The sequence below is a fragment of the Euleptes europaea genome, chromosome 7 (assembly GCF_029931775.1).
Source record: "Euleptes europaea isolate rEulEur1 chromosome 7, rEulEur1.hap1, whole genome shotgun sequence".
Classification (NCBI taxonomy): domain Eukaryota; kingdom Metazoa; phylum Chordata; class Lepidosauria; order Squamata; family Sphaerodactylidae; genus Euleptes; species Euleptes europaea.
The window spans coordinates 48,983,002-49,003,331 of record NC_079318.1 but is presented as its reverse complement, the minus strand read 5'-3'; the positions used below and the strand labels follow the sequence as shown (position 1 = coordinate 49,003,331).

Genomic DNA, 20,330 nt, shown 5'->3' with positions numbered 1-20,330 from the left:
CAGCCAGCGGTGGGCCTGAGCAAACAAGGCGCCAGGGGGGCGCAGCCCACGGTCGATCGGCAAGGGAGAAAGGGAGGAAGGAAGGAAAACAGAGAAAGGAAAAGGGAGAGAGGGAGAAAGAAATGGAAAGAGGGGGAGAAAGAAAAGGACGGAGGGAGACAAAGAAAGAGAGGGAGAGAGAAAAGCCTTCCCCCCCACACTCACACACCTGCCGGCCCCACGCAACCTGGCCCCAGGCTCCATGCCTCCCCCCCCCCCAGAGTCCACAAAAGGCCCCCTGAAGCCCAATCGGCTCCTGCATGCATGCTCTGCCGCCGGGAGCCGCGGGCCTCTTTTCCCCCTTCCCTCTCGCTGCTCAACAGCCGACAGGCAGCGAGAGGGGCTTACAGTGTGCCCTGGCGTTCCTGCACGCTGCGGCTATAGGGGGCAGCCTTGGGGGAAGCGTCCCTCCCCCTCCTCTTGCCGACCAACAGCCATCAGTCGGCGAGAGGAGGTCCAAAGGGTGCCGCAGCACCCCTGCAAGCCGTGGCCCCAGGAACACCCTCAGGGAGGGCCACCCTGCACCATGCCTCCGCGGCAGGGTCCCGGAGCTCCCGAGGACCACAAAAAATGTCCTCAGGGGCCGCATACAGCCCTCGGGCCTGAGGTTCCCCATCCCTGCTTTAACTGGAGGTGCCAGGGATTGTACCTGGGACCTTCTTCATGCCAAGCAGAGACTGTACCACTGAGCCACAGCCCCAGTGTGTTTTCATGACACATTGTACCCAGCATCTTTTTCTCATATGGTAGCACGACAACTGGGAACCCAGCTCTCCCCCCCTCCCCCATTAAGCCCAAACTAGAAACCTATCTGGTTTTAGTGGGAGAACATACTTCTGTCTTTTATTTTTACAAACGTCTTTGTCAAGCATCTTAATCCCAACCTGGAGAGATTGCATGCTTTGGAATTTGCTGGCAACACACCATCTCCTTCAAGCTTTTTATATGGTCCGTATCACAAACCAGTTCTTTTAGGAATTGGTACAAAACAGCCCGGATTTGGCAGGCTCTTCTCCAGGGAGGCCAAGGGCTAAGCTAGCATAAAAATGGATTCTTTCCGATAGGCAGTCTGATCTTTCCAGGTCGGGATTAAGATGTTCAACAAAGCATTAAGGCTTCATTAACCCTACCTGGCTTGTGAACAGAGAATTCAGACCTTAGTACTGCCAGTCTCTTTACTGAATCTACAAACATTCCCTTAATAAGGAGTATGTTCTAAACTTTTTTTTAAGAGAGGAATTCTACAGAGAATCTCAAGCTTAGTGATGCAGACAAGGGGAAAAATGCTTATTGGAACAATGTTGTGATATATATAATTATAACACTGAATTCCAGTGGCAGCTCAACCACCCACTGGTTGGTCACATGAGACTTAGTTCTATGGATTTCATGAGGTCCTTGGGCTAGAAAAGATCATTGTGTCCCTACCTTGAGGCTGGCATGTGAGTCCTCTTCAAGTTAACCCTGAGATGCAGTTTGACACTTGCCTGGTCAGCTGTGTCTGAATAGCAGTTGCCCTTTAGCAGACTGATGAGTATGTTGGTTGGATCAAAATAAGAGGTTGCTATTATGATCTAGTGGTTTCTTTGGTATCTTGCTGTTTCCTATGAACCTTTATCTACTTGAAGTGACTGCACATATGTGTATTTCTCTCAGGTCAAGCTCTAACTTCATTTCCCCCCCAGCTCTGTATGCTGAAAAGCATAGGTACATTTGCCTGTAGAAACCTAACAGCCTAATCTTTACTTAGAAGAAATAACCATTAACTTTAGAGAGAATTACTCCAAAGTGTAACTTTTTAGGATCGTTGCCTTAGTTGGATAGAAAATGTGTGTTCTCTGTGAACAAAAGAACAACGTGTGGGAATCATAGATGAAAATGCGTCCGTTTCTTTTCAGTAATGTGTATTATGTCAAGCTTAGTTTTGAGCTAAGGTCACCAGAGCTGTGTACCATGTATGGCATGTTCCATATTGAGATAGTTGTGTTTGATAAAGATGAAGAGTACCGAGGGAAAGTAGCCAGTGTTCTGTAGTGGCTAGAGAGTCTGAGTAAGATCTGGGGGTCCCAGGTTTGAATCCCCACTCTGCCATGGAAACTTTTTGCCAGTCACACACACTCATCCTAATCTATGTTGCAAGGTTTTTGTGTGGGGTAAAAAGGAGGAGAGGAGAACAATGTAAGCGGCTTTGGGTCTCCATTATGGAGGAAGGTGGGATATAAATGAAGTAAACAAAGAATATAGTAAAAAAATATTCACAGTGTTTCGCGTACAGGAAGAAGTTTCTCTATACTATCTTCAGTAAGTGGCAAAGTACCGTACTTCTTTTCCCTTACTTCCTCCATATATCTTTTGCATCATCTTGGGATTTGTTGAATTTTAACAGAGCAAAGTGTTGCAGGTCTTAGAGGCTAAAGTGGTGAACACCTTTAGTTGATTGGGTATGCTGATGTTAGTAGCAATTGCTGGGAAATTTGAATTGCCAGGGAGAGAGGGCTATAAAAAGTCTAATAAAATGAATAAATAAATACATTCTAAAAAGGAAAAAAAATACTTTCTTTGTGAATATATGTGATGAGGAGCTGTTCTTGAGTTCAGTATTGACGATCTTGTGTTTGTTTGTTTTTTGCATGTTCACTTTTCTCCCCAACCAGTGCTGTTCTCGCAGCTCCGCGTATTTTATGCTTTTAATTTTTAAATTGAAGGGAGGCTTATTTGCAAATGGAATGTTATGTTCTATGAACATTATGACCTGCCTTGGGAATCTAGTCAAAAACAGGATTCGGATCCAGTTAAGGAAAATGTATCCATGCATGAATAAGCAGAGGAGAAGAAAGTTTTCTTGAGTTGCCATTGATTATAGAATCCCCCCCCCCCCTCAATGTGTTGGGTAATAGTAATGCTCTTAACAACTGTTAGAATTTGTTACAACTCCTTGAAAGGAGACTCTGAACCAAACGCACGTAGCCTTTAATTGTGTGTGTACTACTCCTATTCTGTAATCCACTGCTAAGCTTTATTAATTTAGCAGGGCCCTTAATCTGTGCTGAATGTAAGCCAGAAGCGTCGGCTCATTCATACATCGACCATTGCAGCAACACCAAAAGGAAGCTGAAAAATAATGGGAAGGGGAGAGGAGAAGATTGGTGGAGACGGTCTGGGTGGTCCTGTTTGCTAAGCTTGAAATTAAAACCTGTGCTTGTCCGGCCTTAATTATCCACCGAGTAGTAGAATAAGAGCACTTGCTGTGTGTTTCAGATGAAGTTATCCAGGACCAGATAGAGTCCAGGTGCAGTAAACAATGGCTTGTGATGCTTTCCATCATCTTCTGCAGAGCCTTCTGATTAAAAGCTGCTGATGGCTTTAGATGATCGATTGTGTGCAGGATTTTTATGCATTTGTTTTTGAAGACCAATATAATTGTGCATTTAGCTGCTGCTAAAAATGACTGACAGTGTGATCTTTAGGCTTTGTCCTACTGAAGATAATTGTGAGCAGTTTTAAAATTTTACTATGCAATATTTTTAGTTGATTAAGAAAAAAAATTGTTCTGCCTTTGACCAAACCTGAATAAATTTACGTTTCCAACACTGAAGAGCTCTCTTGGGACCTACAGTGCATCAATACCATTTCTTGTGTATAGAAAACTTACAGTTTAGTAAACTGAAGTTACCACTCAGAAGGAAAGGTCGTCTTTAGTATTTTATCTCTGGGAGGCTGGAATATAAAATATTTCCTATTTGAGTAACCTATCGAAGCCAAAATGGCTTTGCAATGAACAAATTCCATCAATATTACGGGAGATCCAGATTTTAAAAAGGCTTCCACATCACTTCAAAAACTAGACAGTGTTCAGACATTTAAAAAGTGCTCATGTAATCAAGTAGCCAGAAAAATGGGTGGAAGGCTCCCTGGGCTAAGCTCAGTGACTGAGACAGCAATAGAAAAATATTTTCAATTCCTGGGTGAATTACTGGCCTCTGAGTCTGGCTGCAGTCCTGTATAGGGCTGAATGAAGATTTCCAAATTCCTCAGTGACCGGTTACAAGCTGTGACTTTTTCTAATGTTAGGCGCAAATTTGGACACTATCCGATGTTTTGCATTTACTACCCAATAAAAATCATGTCCTAACTGGTCTTAATTTTTATTGTCTGCAAATGGTCATCCTGGCTTTATTTTTTATTTTCTGATTGAGCATATTAGTGTGCCAGATACGTTTCCAATAAACAAAAATCCGTTTGTCTTGGTGAATGAATCCACAGAGTGATGAGCAAAAGAGCCAATCAACACCCCGGTCCAAAACATGCTTACTTGAAAGTTTCAATTGATTTCAGTGGAACAGCTTAAATGACCATGCTTAGGCTTGCAGTTTCTCAAGGAGGATGTTTGACATGCTTTTGTCAAAGAATAGGGTTGGATGGGGCAGCGCAGGCCCGCTTGCGAAAGCAATAGCACAGGGGCCGCAGCAGCACATGGCGCTTCATGTTTTTTAGTGAAGTGACAGTGTGCACATGGAGCAGTCTGATGTACAGCAGCAGATGGTTTACATGGTTTTATTGAATATGCTTTTGAAATTGTATCAGAAGAAATAACTTGTGCTGTTTTGAATACCCCCAAGTAGATCAGGAGGGTACAGTCACTTTCACTTAGCGCAAGCAGACAATGAGGAGTAATTCCTGCTCTTCTGCTTGCACTAGGGATGTTGCACACACAGCTTCGATAGGCTCCAGCCCACTATCTTAGGAGATGTGGCAGCACCACATTACAACCACTGAAATTGAAGAGCAGGGAGCCTTTTTAGGATGTGGCAGTTTGGCTGGAGCTGCTGTTTGATGCTTGAGCATGTTCCCATGTTAACCAAATATTAGCATGAGCAGACTGATTTGAAACTGCAACCACCTGTTTCTTGGAGTGGGGTCAGAATTGCAGGGTTGCATCTGTAATCGAATGAAAACTTAACAGGTTGGATCCTATAAATGCAAGGGCACTCAACAGATGCAGCTCTTTAGTGTTTCCGTCAGCTACCTCCTGAGCTCTAAAAAGCCAATGCTCAGAGTAATGGCAGCCCTGTGAGCAAGATGTGATGGGGCACAGGGGAGGGCAATGAAGTAGGGTGGCATTGCCCCTGCTCACTCCTTGGCTGATAGAGTTCCTATTGATGCAAAAAGTTCCATTGGTGCAAGGGGGAGAAGGAGGTGATGTCATCCATGGGGTTCCCATAACTCTAAGCATTAGCCTTTGGGAGGACTCGAGAGGGTGCTGAGAAAAAGTGGAGATGAGAAAGATCCACAAGCACCGTCCACTCCTGTTTCGTAGGATCCAGTCCGTAGCTTTGCTATATATTTATTCTGTTGATATCTTTGCTGTGATGATTCAGCAAGAGTTGGCTATACTTACATATTGTGTCTGCTTGTGTGGGTGTCAGCATTTCTGTACAACTATTTGAATTGTTTTGGTTCCCTATGAACGCACTTTTTCGGACAGCATGGAATGTAGACCGTAGAATGAGGTAGAATTAAGCTGCCTTGTGTTGCAAGTGCCAGGAGTAAATTTGCTTTTATCTACAGGAAATCAGATGCTGGCGTTAGATAAGATATTCTTGCAGAGAAAATGTACATGTGAGCTAATTGCTAATTATGCAGCCAATTTGCTGTTACATTTTTTTGCCTTGGACTTACAATCTTCAGACTATTTCAAGAGAAACAGGGTTAGTTCAGATGTAATGTTTTGATTTTTCCAAACTACAGTTGAGATTCTCATGCCCCTTCTGTTTTTGGAGGGAGGATTCTGTCATTTACCATTATAGGCATATTGAACAAACAGTGGTTTCTCTGGAATTCAAATCGTGGTCTGATTGTCATGCAAAAAATGGTTTAAACAAACCACAGTTTGTGTGGAAACCAGATTGCTAAACTGAAATTACAGTTTACTGATAAAGAGGGCACGATGGAGAGAATCCGAGAACATTGGGGTTTGTGTCTGTGGAGGTATTACATTGGGGGTAATTTAAACCTTATGGGGTCACCATAAGCCGATGGCACACAAACACATGTTGACTGTTACATGTGAATCGAGACACTCAAAACACTTTTCTCTTGCATGGGAAGTACTACCATATAAGAAAAGCATCATTTGTAGTAACCATTCCTGCAGGTGTCAAGCTTGAAAAATATAAATAGCCTTTAGTAGTTTTCCTTCTAAGGGTCTCCTCATACAAGACAAACTTCCTGCATAGATTATCATATCCATACATGAAACTGTGCATACCTTGTGTATAAACACTTAAATGTGACAAACAAATATATCTGTTTTGCCACATTTGCCCAGCATAAGAGTGCAGCATCTCCTGTTGCTTGTATGTGTACCATGTACACTGATTAGACCGTCAGACATTTAAACACATGGAATTGGTGCAGTTTCCATCACTGCCCCTGTAAGAAGGACAAATGTAAAGTTCTGCATTTAGGTAGGAAAAATCAAATGCATAATTATAGGATGGGGGAGACTTGTCTGAGCAGTAGTGTGTGTGAAAAGGATCTTGGGGTCTTAGTAGACCAAACACTGAACACGAGTCAGCAGTGTGATGCGGTAGCTAAAAAGGCAAATGCAATCTTGGGCTGCATTAACAGAAGTATAGTGTCCAGATCACGTGAAGTGATGGTATTGCTTTACTCTGCTCTGGTTAGACCTCACCTAGAATATTGTGTTCAGTTTTGGGCACCACAATTTAAGAAAGATGTAGATAAGCTGGAACGTGTCCAGAGGAGGGCAACAAAGATTGTGAGGGGTCTGGAGACCAAGTCCTATGAGGAAAGGTTGAAGGAGCTGGGTATGTTTAGCCTGAAAAGGAGAAGACTGAGAGGGGATATGATAACCATCTTCTTGTACTTGAAGAGGTGTCATATAGAGGATGGTGCCGAGTTGTTTTCTGTTGCCCCAGAAAGTCGGACCAGAACCAACGGGTTAAAATTAAATCAGAAGAGTTTCCATCTAGACATTAGGAAGAATTTTCTAACAGAGCGGTTCCTCGGTGGAACAGGCTTCCTCGGGAGGTGGTAAACTCTCCTTCCCTGGAGGATTTTAAGCAGAGGCTAGATGGCCATCTGTCAGCAATGCTGATTCTATGAACTTAGACAGTTCATGAGAAGGAGAGCATCTTGGGCATCTTCTGGGCACTGGGAGTGGGGGGGAGGTAGTTGTGAATTTCCTGCATTGTGCAGGGGGTTGGACTAGATGACCCTGGTGGTCCCTTCCAAATCTATGATTCTATGACTTTTGCACAACTCCTTATTTCCTCTCCCTGCAGAAGCTTAGGCTGTGTACATTTAATTGGAATGAACATCAGATCTTTAGATCTGGAAAACAGTAGCATAATAGCTGTGTTAGAATCATTATTAAAGTTTGAAGGTATCTGATGGCTTAAACTTTTTATATATCACTATTTGCAGGAGCTAGCTCAAAAAAGATTTAGATAAAAACATTTGGATAATCTTTAGATGCAGGAGAGCATGGGCAATATTAGATTTAAAGCTTTTGTAACTAATTAATTTATGCATATGTCCATTGGGTAAGTCAGTGAATAGATTCCAAATGCTTAGTTTTTTTTCTGCTTAGCCATTATGTAGAAATCTTAAAAGAAACCATCAGGTTAGGAAAAAAACAGATGTTTAAGATTTAATTATTAAGTCTTGTTGTATTTATGTGTAAAATATTTAATTATCAAGTATTCAGCAGTGGATTAAAAGGATATTCTGCGTAGAGAACTAGCCTAGAAATTTGTTTAGCTTTGGGACCATCTTTTTCTTTTTGGAAACTGAAGAAAGTATTTTTCCCCAAAAAAAGTAATAGTAGAAGCATTTTAAAATATTAGAGCCTTAGAGTGAAAAGGATTAGTAGCTCACGCAGGGACTTTAGAGAAGAGTTGTAGAGTGAATGGGATTATTAACATGTGTGGATAAGCTGCCTTAAAATCAACCTGCTTGTTAGGAGATTCGAATATAAATAGATTTGCTGGGTTTTAAAATGGTCCCTGAAGTCAGAGCTGATCTTGATGGTATTGAACTTGGGATTTTTTGTTTTGTTTAACTGCAGTGTCGATGAGCTGTATTTAATAGTTGATTAATTGTGCTGCTTGTGCTCAGCTTGTGGTTTTCCCCCACTTTAAAATTTGAATTATGGCCACACAGTGGTGCTGTTGCACTGTACAAAATATCTTTTTTTAAACTTAAAGAACTAGCAACTAAGCCGCAGTACATATTCAGCTAAAGCCCAACTCCTTACCTCTGTTCTCTCACTTTTCTATTAAGTGCTGCCTCTGACTACTTGTTACCAGGCAAACAAACTTGGAGTAAAAGTCCCCAATGCATTGTTATGCAAAGATCAGCGTGCTATTTTGTTTGGGAGGAAGCTTTGAACTGCATTAGTATTGGCTAATAATGACCAACCTAAAAAGAGGACTTGGTTAACAAGCAGCAGAATGTGCTAAATGTTAACGTTCTTTGTTTGAGGCCTTTGTTAGTCCTGTGTTACTTGTGCCACAAACACTTGGAACAAAGCAATGTCTTAAGAATAATGCAAGATATAATGAGAGGTTTGATTGCAAGAAAGAGACTTTTAATAAAGAAAGGATTGGATCCTCCATATCCAATCTCCAAAGGTTGTTTCTTTCATAAGAATATAAGAAGTCCTGCTGAATCAGACCAGTGGTCCATCTAGTCCAGTGTCCTGTCTCACAAAGTGGCCAATCAGTTCCTCTGGAGGTCCCTAACAGGACACAGAGAGGCCTTCCCCCGATGTTGCCTCCTAACACTAGTATTCAGAGATTTCCTGCCTCTGATTGTAGAGGTTTCCTCCACCCGCAAGGAGCCTTCTGCTGATCCAAGCCTCTTGGATCAGCAGATGACTTCTTGCGCCAGAGAAGAGAGATGCCTGTAGCAGTTGTGGGGGTCCACTTTAGGGCTTCTCCAAGGTAAACTGGTGGATATCTAAAGAGGTGCATTATCCCATATTCCTGTTCCTTGCTGGCTACTTAAAAACAGGTTTTCTTACATATTGGTTATCCTGTCTGTTATTTTTGGAAGGATAAGTTATGGTACCATATAGAGATTTCCCATTTTTAGTCATCATTTAATCTCTTCTGCCTGACACATGCACACATTTTCAGTGATAATGATTCTGGGCCAGTGCATCACTTGGTGTCTTCAATACACAAGGGTCCATACACTGGGAGCCAAGTATTGTTTTCTACTAGCCAACTGTCAATTCTAGCACAGTATTGCTTGTAATTATAATGGTATATCTGGTATAATGGTAAGCAGTCACTGTGTATAATTAAGCCTAACCATCTAACATTATAGGCAACAAGGCTAGGAATCTCTTCTGCTTATGGCCTTGAAGAGCTGTTGCCAGTCAGAGTAGACTTGCATAGATGGGCTAATGGTCTGACTTTATATGTATGGTAGTTCCTTAAGTGCAATAGACCATAAATGTTTGCTTCTTTGACATCCTCCTCTTTGCATCCCCACTCCCCCAAATCTACCACCTTACCTTGCTTCATGACAATGCCATCTCTCGTTCCAGACACAGTCCAGCATTGAGATAACTTCCTGGTAGATTGTTCACCATGTTATTTAGTGGAAGGACTGTATTTGGATTTTATGCTTAGGCACCAGAGCATCTTTCTTTGTGTACAGGTTGAGTATCCCTTATTCGAAATGCTTGGGACCAGAAGTGTTCCATATTTCGGATCTTTCCATATTTTGGAATATTTGCATATATGTAGTGAGCTGTCTTGGGGATGGGACCAAAGACTAAACATGAAATTCATTTATGTTTTATATACACCTTATACACATAGCCTGAAGGTAATTTTATACAATATTTTAAATAATTATATGCATATGGAAGGCGCCTGCAAACCACCTCTGTTAGTCTCTTGCCATGAAAACCCCAAAAGGGGTCGCCATAAGTCGGCTGCGACTTGAAGGCACTTTACACACACACACATGCATATAGGGCATTGTGGGGAACCTGCCGTTGTGTGACCGGTCTGCACATTATTATTACCCTTTGTGGGCCCTCAAAAAGTTTTGGATTTTGGATATTAGAATTCCATATATGGGATCCTCAAATTTACTTCATTTATAGTCCACCTATCTGGTTTTCTTAGCTGGGAGCCGCTTGTTAGAGTATCTTAGTCTTCCTGCATATAGGCTTGAATTTAGAGGCACGTTTGCTAGCTCTTTCTCTCTTTCCCTTGTCAGTTGTCTTCCACCAGCATTCCACACCTTCTGCTCTCCCCCGCTGTGGAATTCTTGGCTTACCTTTAAAGGAAGGCAATAGCTGCTACTGCCCATGCTCAGGAGAGAGCACCAATGATAACTGGAAAAAATGTTGAATAGGGTCCCCAATATTGTCTCATCAGGCCATCACCACTCCATGTAGTCATTCCATTTTAACGATTAATTGACTGAAATCTTTCAGTTGTCCTTCATTTACTGCTGTTCAATTTCATTTGGGTTGGCTTTGGGTTGGCACCAGGTTCTGATATTATGGAAGAAGGAGAAAAATTTCTCTCTGTCCACCACCTCCGCCCTCTTCTAAGCCCATGACTGGTTATCCTTGTCTGCACCTTTTCCAGCTCTATAATATCTATATTGAAATGTGGTGATGAGCGGTACATGTTATTGCAAATGTGTTTGGCCAAGATCTATACAAGGGCATTATGGTACTGGCCATTTTGTTTCAATCTCTTTCCTAGCAACCCCAGCAAAGAATTTATTTTTAGCCATTGCTGTGCACTGAGTCAACATTTTCATTCAGCTATCTACCGCAGTCCCAAGACTATTTCCTAGTTGGTCACCCCAGTTCAGCCCCATTGATGCATATGTAAAGTTAGGAAGTTTTGCCCCAATGTTTTATCACTTTTCACCTACGTTAACTTTATTTGCTATGTTATTGTCCACTCACCTCATTTGGAGAGATCCTTTTTGCTTTTCATCATCCTGAATAACTCAGTGTCATCTACAAACCTGGCAGGCAGCTGCTCACCGAGATACCAGATCATGTATGAACAAATTAATAATTCCAGTTTGAATACATCTAAGTGCAAGCAAGCTTGGATGATTCAAGGCAATTGGGGCAGGAAGATTGCTTGATATCCTAATTTGTTTATCTTTTTTCCCAACTCCCTAGGGTCGCTCTAAATCTGAAGAGGGGCCAGCATGGAGTATATTGCGAGACGACTTCATGATGGGAGCCTCGATGAAAGACTGGGACAAGGAGAGTGATGGGGAAGGCAACATTGGTCAAGATGGGGAAATCAAACAGGAGAGAAAGTGACTTGGACCAACAAAATTGAAAGTGTGTATATTTTTGTCAAATAGGGTTTTTTTTTTCATCCAGGCAGCCTTATTCTACAAAAGCAAAGACTTGCTAAATGTTGAGGGAAAACTGTTTTAACAAAGGATTGTCTAACAATCGTGAAATCTTGTGGTATTTCCTCACTAATTATACCTAATTTTTAATAGATTTCCAAAACATTTTGTATAATCAAAACTGACACCTTCCCAATCAGAAAGGAGAAGGTTTGGCCAAGGTCATTGTAAGTTTAAATTCTGGTTAATGTGCTCACCTTTTCACTTTGATGTTTGCAATTGGTTTAGGTTTTAATCAGTTTATCCCAGTTTCTACAATAAATATTGGAATACCAGAAACATGTATGAAATTATCCATCTCTTATAGACATTTGATTTCTTTTTGCTTAGAAAGGCTTTGCTTGTACTAAAGTGACCATTAATGTGACGGCTTTGTTCTCTAAGCGATGATAGGGGTTGGAGACGACCACGGAAAGTCACTTTAAAAGAGAGAAAGAAATGGAGACATGCCATATCATTTTTGTATGCATATGAGAGAGGAGGGACATAGGACTGGGAAATTTGGGGGAAAGTTCCAATAGAAAAAGGTGTTCACACTGAAAATTGCAGGCATTAAATGTTTTATCTTCGGAAGAGAAAAGGAAAAGAATGGATTGGTGGATCTTTAGGAAACGATAACCGTTTGGGGCCTCTGAAAAATTTGGGGTGGGTAGGGCTCAGGACAGTGCTTTTTGCTACCCAGGGCCTGCAAGGGGATTCAGGGCTTGCTTTTTTTTCCTGCAACCCCAGTGCCTTCACAGGAGCTTGTTTGGGCTCAGTAGCTGAGCCACATTCACATGGGCTCCTGAGCCAAAAGGCTCCCTCAACCCTGGGATGGGTTTGGGATTGAAGGGCAGGAGGATGAACAAGGTCGCTAGCCTTTGCCTGGTTTGAACTCCTCTTGGGTTTTCGCTTTGGCTGAGGGGATGCTACTTGTTTCTTTTTAGCCTGCCAAATATCCTCTCCCAGCTGTCTGAGAGATTGTGCCTGCGTGCTGCTCTCTGATTCTAGGGTTGCCTCCTATGCCAGGGGCCTTCCTGTGCCCTTTGGCTACTTTCCCGAGTGCTACAAAAGACTACAGGTAGTCTCCTTGAACGCACCATCAGATGCTCTATTGCAGTGATCCCCAGCATGGCACCCACTGATGGGTTTCCTGGTGCTAAGTTGCTTAATTCCCCAAAGTAAAGAGCCAATCCTGGCTTTCCTCTCATTAATTTCTACTGCCTTCCATGTACCTGCCTTTTGGCTTGTTCATGAGAAGTGGCTACTGAGGGGGCCAAGGAAGAAATTCTGACAGATCCTCTGTTGCAGTTCATCCTTAAGACAGATGGGATAGCAGTTACATCAGGCAAGGACTAGGGAGACTCAGTTTCAGTTCCCTACTCAGCCACGAGGCTTGCTGGGGAAGTCTTGGGCCAGTCACACTTCACATCACAGGGCTGTTGTGAAGGAGATGGTATGAAATGTACATTGCTTTGAGTTCATTGGTAAAAGGGTAGGATAGAAATGTAATGGATACGAAGGAGTTCAAAAGACCAGTGCCTTTGCATGTGCAGTATTACCACCAATGTTGCTGACACTTATTGTTCTGTATAAAATGTGGCTTAAAAATTATTTACTGACCATCATCATATATTTAAATGAATTGGACTGTCACATTGTACTAATGCTACAGACTGCATACCCCAGATTGGCAAGCTGGAATTTTTGGATGGAGGGTTCAGTAAGTTATTTGGAAGTGGAGTTTGTTCCCAGGTGTTCTTTATAGCTGCCTGAAAACAGCCTCTTCCATCTGTTTTGAGCTGCGTAAGAAATTTACTCATAAAGAAGCCACTGTTGAATGCAAGGGAGACCAATTATTCCTCCCTATGATACTTCTTTGATGCGCTTAATGCATGTTAAAAGGTAAAGGTCCCGTGTGCAAGCACCAGGTAATTCCTGACCCATGGGGTGATGTCACATCCCGACGTTTCCAAGGCAGACTTTGTTTTTGGGGTGGTTTGCCAGTGCCTTCCCCAGTTATCTTTCCATTACCCCCAGCAAGCTGGGTACTCATTTCACCGACCTTTGAAGGGTGGAAGGTGAGTCAACCTTGAGCCGGCTACCTGAAACCGACTTCGGTCGGGATCGAACTTAGGTCGTGAGCAGAGCTTTTGGCTGCAGTACTGCAACTTAACACTCTGTGCCACGGGGCTCCGTAATGCATGTTAAGGGTGGGTTAATCTTCCTCATTCCCAGGGCATGTAGGGAAAATTATATTGAACATCTGGATGGCATGGTAAGTTGCTAGCTATTGCAGAGTGCTTCTCTTACACCAGATGCAGACTTTTTTTTAAATTTGTGATTTATACTTTTAACTAAAGGCTGGTGGCAGGTTGCAACAGTTCTCATAACCAAAAGAATGAACAGAAACAACAATACAATATAAATACCTTTAATGGCATAATACAGTTTTAAAATACGGGTGAAATCAGGTTAAAAATTGGGATGTAGTTCATTCCTTGGTGTTATAGTCTGTCTTCTGACTGAGTTCCCATTGAGTAGCAGCTGTCAGCAGGAATCTAGTCACGTTTCCTGTGATGTCAGTATCCCGATCTGATAGAAACAGCTGAAATGTAAAACATCAGACTAAAAAGCCACACAATGTTGATACCAGAATATAAAATACTGACCACCCTAGGGCAGCCCAAATTAACAGTGCAATTCTAAGCAAAGTTATAGATTTCTAAATCCATTGAAATCAATGAGCTGAGAAGGGGGTAACTGTGCTGAGGATTGTATAGACAGCGAGGTCTTGTGTCTTTTAACTAGAGCCAGGGAGGAGGGAGTGCTATGAAGGCCTCTTGGCAGTCTTGCCCTATGGATTTAAATGGATAATATGGTTAAAAGGGACACACTGAGATTTGGAGGTCAGGAAGACAAAGCAGGGGACTCCCAGTAATGTAGCTGTCTATGAGGTAAATTCTTTTGGAAAAATAATTAAAGTAAGCACTTGCTTAAATATGGATTATGTTGTTAAAAAAACAAAGCTTTTCAGAACACAGATATGGTTTTTTAAAATATATAATTTTTAAAACAAATACAAATATACCACACGTACAACTTACACTCCTTTTACCACAAGATCCTCCTCCAATAATAAACAGAGGCGGAGCTGATTCATAACTTTACACATACAAATGATTCTGAACACAGGTACGTTGACAAAGTCTGCCAAAAAAGATGCAGCCATCAACCAGCAAATATTTCCATGCCCTCAGTCAGCCAAAGACCCTTTCAAATAAAACAGCTATCCAAAAGCCCTTTTCCAAAGGGCTAGGAGCAGTGATAGAACATGTTCTTGAACAAACAGTGGCACTATCAGAAGGGCTGGACACAATTGGTTCATAAATTCATACAGGGAAGCATAGTCCTTCAGAACATTTATAGTTAAAATTTATGGTAGCACAAGCTGAAGTTCCATGCGTGTAGTGTCAGTACTATATACCAAGTTCACAGTGTCTGCCAGTGACTGCCAATGTGGTACTTATAAATACCATAGCACTCACCAATGTATTTTCTGGCACCCACTTCCCCCCCCCCCCAAAGAACTGGAAACCAAGGGGTGTATATTTCTCTAGTATTTTCATCTCTGTGCTCTTTCCCACACTCTTCATCCAAATCCTGCCCCAAGTATGCATCTCTCAGCTAATATCAGTAGATATGGCCACAGAATCTCCCCTTAAGGAAATCCATACCCTTCTTTTGGAGCCACAATGTAACATTTTATGACGTACCGGCAACAACAGAGAGGTACATGGACAAGATCTTTATGAAACTGTTACTATCCTGCTCCTCTGCTATCACGGAGAGTTGGAGGGCGTCAAGCTGAGGAGGTCAGAAATAATCTCTTTAAAGGGACCCCTCCCTTGCCTGATGACCCAATACTCTCTCATATCAAGGTTACCTCTCTGAAGTTGGGGTGGGTGGGCTTGTGGTAGTGAGGGATTTGATCATTAGGAATATAGACAGCGAGGTCTGTGACTGGCATTTTGATAGCATGGTGATTTGCCTGCTGGGTACAAAGGTTGCGGGCATCACATGCTGTATAGATAGGCTGATAGTTAATTGGGGGAGGAGTCAGCCGTCCTATTATGTGACGTTTGTACTGCTTAATGTGTCATATCAATATTTATGCTATACTTCAGTTCTTTCTGGTGGTTCCAGACTTCTAAAATCCTAATACGTTGGTTATTTAATATCCCATTTTGTTGATCATACTGACTTTGTGGAATCCGCCTTGAGTCTCTGTGAGAAAGGCGGACTATAAATAATATAAATAAATAAAAACAAAACCTGAAAACCAATAAGTCTGCAGGTCCAGATGATATACACATGAGGGTTCTTAAAGAACTCGGATATGAAACTTGATCTGCTCATAACTAGAAGTAACTTGTTGGCGTTGCTACAATTAGCCTGTGTTCAGGTGATTGGAAAATAGCAAACGTCACCCCAATTTTTAAAGGGTCCAGAGGGGGTCAGGAAATTACAGACCAGTTATCCTGACATTTGTTCCAGGTAAATTAGTAGAAACATATTAGAGAATTATTAAGCATATTGAGCAACAAAACCTGCTGAGGGAAAATCAGCATGACTTCTGCAAAGGGAAGCCTGCCTCACCAACCTCTTGGAATTCTTTGAGCACTTTAGCAAGCATGTGGATAAGGGGGATCCAGTAGGCATCATTTCATGCATGTGAATTCTCATACAGCCCCATGGCAGTCCTAGACACCCCAATCTGTTGTCGCCACACACCACTCCATAGTCAGTTGTTTAAATAAAGCATGAACACACCCATCAGTCAGTGATTTAGAAACACTTTAAAAAAACTTACCATTTGGTGTCCTTTGTGGAGCTGTGTTTTAGCATAGCTTTGTGGGAGTTGTAATCCTCCCTCCTATGTGAAATTTAATGACCAAAACATCCATTACCCTCGGAGGGAATTGATTCAGCCTACTATGCAGATGCCAAACTGGCCAAGAAGCAGAAGGAAATGCAAAGTGTTTGGCAGCTGCTCAAGTTGGATGGCAGAGGGAAGACATTTGAAGTTTGCCCACGAGTTTTTGCAGATGTGCAAAACAGTTTGTTCATCTGCTGATCATATTCACGGTGAATTTTGTTGGATGTGTATATTATCTGGACTTTCCCAGTGCCATAGTACAGAACTCTGTTTTCTTCAGTTGTACATTCACTAAACATATATTCATAATAACATGGATTCATAATAATGTTAAAGTGTGTCAACATATAGGAGGAATTGAGTAAAGGAAAGAAAATCTAGCTCATAACTACTAGAATGGTTATTGTGAGTCCTATCCAAGCATCTGGAATTTATTGTAGCCCAATTCTTCAAGGAGAACTTAAAGCAAAGAGATGAGTTGTTTACAATTTTCAAGCTGATTTGAGTGTTAAGCATATTAAATACCCAAGGACCCATTAGTTCATGGCCTGATGTCTGTTAGCATACAAGAAGACATAGAGCTAAAATAACATGCAGGAAAACTACTAAATTGAACACACCTTTAGATTTGGACATGTGTGTAATCGTAATAAGAACCTCAAATAGGAGTAGCCGGTTTCATAAACCCAGTTTCACAAACTCCCTGGCCAAACTGCTCCATCCATGATGGCACTGCTGTTCTCCTCCCCATGGGCCTTGGTGGGGGAGGGCTGGTTCCTGGACTTAGGGTTTCCAGGTCCTCCCTGGCCACCAGCAGGGGATGTGGGGGTAGGGTTGCCAGATCCAGTTTGGGAAACTTCTGGAGATCTGGGGATGGAGCCTGGGGAGAACAGGGATCTTAGTGAGCACAATGCCACAAAGTCCACCCTCCAAAGCATCCATTTTCTCCAGGGGAACTGATCTGCGTAGTGTGGAGATGAGCTGTAATTCCAGGGAATCCTCAGGTCCCACCTGGAGGCTGGCATTCCTACCTGGATTGAACAATCTGTGTTAAAGGAGATAATATTCTAAAAGTATCGTGCTATAAATACTGAAGAGAGTATTTGCCAGTGAACATGGAAGCTGAGTGGAAACGCTTGTCATTCTTGGGCCTCACTCTCAGCTGCCTAGCACCCTACCCAGTACTAAAGGAGAAGCCATTTTGAGATAATCCTCTGTTTTGGAATTGGGAAGGATTCTGGGCAGCTCACTGTAGAAGAACAGAGAGGTAAGTGAAGTAGCAGCTTTGGGAAACTGGAATGGAGTTACAGATAGTCCAAAGGCCACCTTTTTTTGCCATCAAGTCGCAGCCGTATTATGGTGACCCCAAAGGGTTTTCAAGGCAAGAGACGTTCAGAGGTGGTTTGCCCTTGCCCGGTGCTGTGTCATGACCCTGGTATTCCTTGGAGGTCTCCCATCCAAATACTAACCAGGTCTGACACTGCTTAGCTTCCGAGATCAGGCTAGCCTGGGCTACCCAGATCAGGGCTCCAGAGACCACTAGTAGTCTAGAATTTGGTGCTAACCAAAGCATAAAAAATTGCAGATGTACTTCATTTACACACTTTCCCCCACAGGCTTTAAATCAGAATATTTGTACAAGTTAACGGCCCTTAGTCAGGGACAAGATTTGTGGCCCCAAAAAAGGGCATGTGGGTTTATAAAGCTTTATAAATTGTCACCAAGTGTAAGGCTTTGATTAGTTGAAGAAGACTGGCTGGCTAATGATTTGGACCCAAGGTTTCTCACGTCTCTGTCCCACATACAATTGGGGCTGGAAATTCTGCATTTTATCTCACCTTTATAGCAGTTGCACATTATGAAACCAGTCCTGGGTGTTCCTGTGCTGAGCCAATTTAGTACCAATTTTCTAAGGAGTAATAGGCTGTGTAAAATGTAATTATTTGTCTACTACTGTCAGCCATTACTATTTAAAATCCTGCAGTTATGATACAATCATGTGAATGCCAGCCCATTCCTCTTCCTAATTAACCTGCTTTCATCATCCTAATAAAGTTATCCACATGGCAATGTATAATTTAGATTAATTTGTTTCTCCCTGCAAGACATGTTATTTAAATTGTCAGATTTTCCAGCAAGATAACATGGGCTGTGAGTGACAATAAATGTAGATATTATGTTACCAGCAAAAAGCCAAAGCGTGAAAGAAAGCCAGATGAATACCACTGGGCCAGGATCTAGGTGCAAAGAACAAAACAGACAGCATTTTTAAAGTCATACATTTGGAAATTAAACATGCATTTGGAAGGCAATAATATATCCAGCTTTTCTGCACAATAAGGACCTAACAGGTAAAACAGCATAATAAAATACATCATAGAACCAATTAAAACAGCCAATATATTAAAAGGACAACAAACTAAAACACAAGAAAGGAAGGAGGGATCATTGCGGAAACACCAGGCTAAACAAAAATGTCTTCACCCACTGGTGGAAGGCAAAAATAGAAGAGGACAAACAAATATCCCTGGGGAAGGAGGTCCATAATTTTTGGTGCCATGACCAAGAAAGCCCTGTCTTGATTTGCCACCCATCTAGCCTCAAAAAGCAGAGGCACCTAAAGCAGGGCCTGAGGCTGACTATAGCAGTCAGGTAGGTACATATGGGAATAGGCAGTCCTTGAAGTATGCTGATCTCAAAATTTACAGGGCTTTAAAGGTCAATATCAGCACCTTGAATTGGGCCCAGAAACAATTTGGGAGCCAGTGTTGATGGGACAGGACTGGAGTGATCCTGACTGCAGCATTCTGTACCAAAAGTGAAGTTTCCAAATACTGTTCAAGGGCAGCCCAATGTAGAGCACATTGCAGTAATCTAATCTAGGTGTTATCAGGGCATGCACAAGAGTGGCCAGATATTTTCTGATATTTTCAGGAAAGGCTGCAGCTGGCTAATCTGTTGAAGCTGATAAAGGACAATCCTGGCTACAAGTGCTTATCCACTAGTAGGCCTGGGTTGAACAGCCCCTCCCCCCTAGCTATGGACCTGCTCCTTCAAGGTGAGTGCCACTCCATCGAGAGGAGGAAGCACCTCAAATCCCAGTTCAGTCCTTCCATTCGCCAAGAGCACTTCTGTCTTGTCAAGATTAAACTTCAGATTATTAGCCATCATCCATCCCAATATGGCCTCTAGGCACCAGTTCATGATTCCTATAACCTCCCTGGGATCAGACAGAAGCGCAAGGCAGATCTGGGTGTCTTCTACTTATTGGTGGCATGACTTCACCCAGTGACTCCATATAAATGTTAAAAATCACAGGGATAAGATGGAATGCTGTAGGACTGTGTAGGCCAAAGGCCAAGGAGTGAGACAGCATGTATGCAGCGACACCTGACATCTACCATCCGGGTGGGAGCCAAATCGCTGCAAAACAGTCCCTCCCAATCCAAAAGGTGACCCAGAAGGATACTGTGCTTGATGGTATCCAAAGCTGAGAAGTCCAGGAGAATCAACAGGGTAACACTCCCACTGTCTCTCTCCTGACGCAGGTGACCCATCAGAGCAATCAAAGCTGTTTCAGTCCAATATATAGGGGTGGGCTTGGCCTCATCACCTGCCTCTAGCCGTATCTTCACAGTCTCCAGTGGGCTGATCAGTGGGCCCATAACCTTCCCAGGAGACTGACAAAGGCAAAGCTACCCTCCCAGCCTCAGGAAAGCCAGACAACCCAAAGAAGCACCAGGGGATGCTAGGGCACCCTGCAGCAGCTGCACGAAGAATGGTTTTTAATTCTTTTTAAATGCATAGTTTACACAATATTTACATACGTACATATGTGCTGTCAAGTCGCGACTGACTTATGGCTACCCCAGCAAAGGGCTTTCAAGGCAAGTGAGAAGCTGAGGTAGTTTGTCATTGCTCTCCTTGATGGACTCTA

The 20,330-nt window shown here is 42.5% G+C and overlaps 1 protein-coding gene across 1 annotated transcript in view; it reads left to right on the top strand.

Annotated features, from left to right (window-relative positions):
* The window catches only part of RRP15 (ribosomal RNA processing 15 homolog), a 280,684-nt gene extending 269,256 nt beyond the window's left edge, over positions 1-11,428 (top strand). The window contains exon 5 of the mRNA XM_056852856.1: positions 11,234-11,428. Within this exon, the coding sequence (XP_056708834.1) occupies positions 11,234-11,380 (147 nt within the window). The 3' untranslated portion in view covers positions 11,381-11,428. The remainder of the gene's footprint in view (positions 1-11,233) is intronic.
* The last annotated feature ends 8,902 nt before the right edge of the window (positions 11,429-20,330 follow it).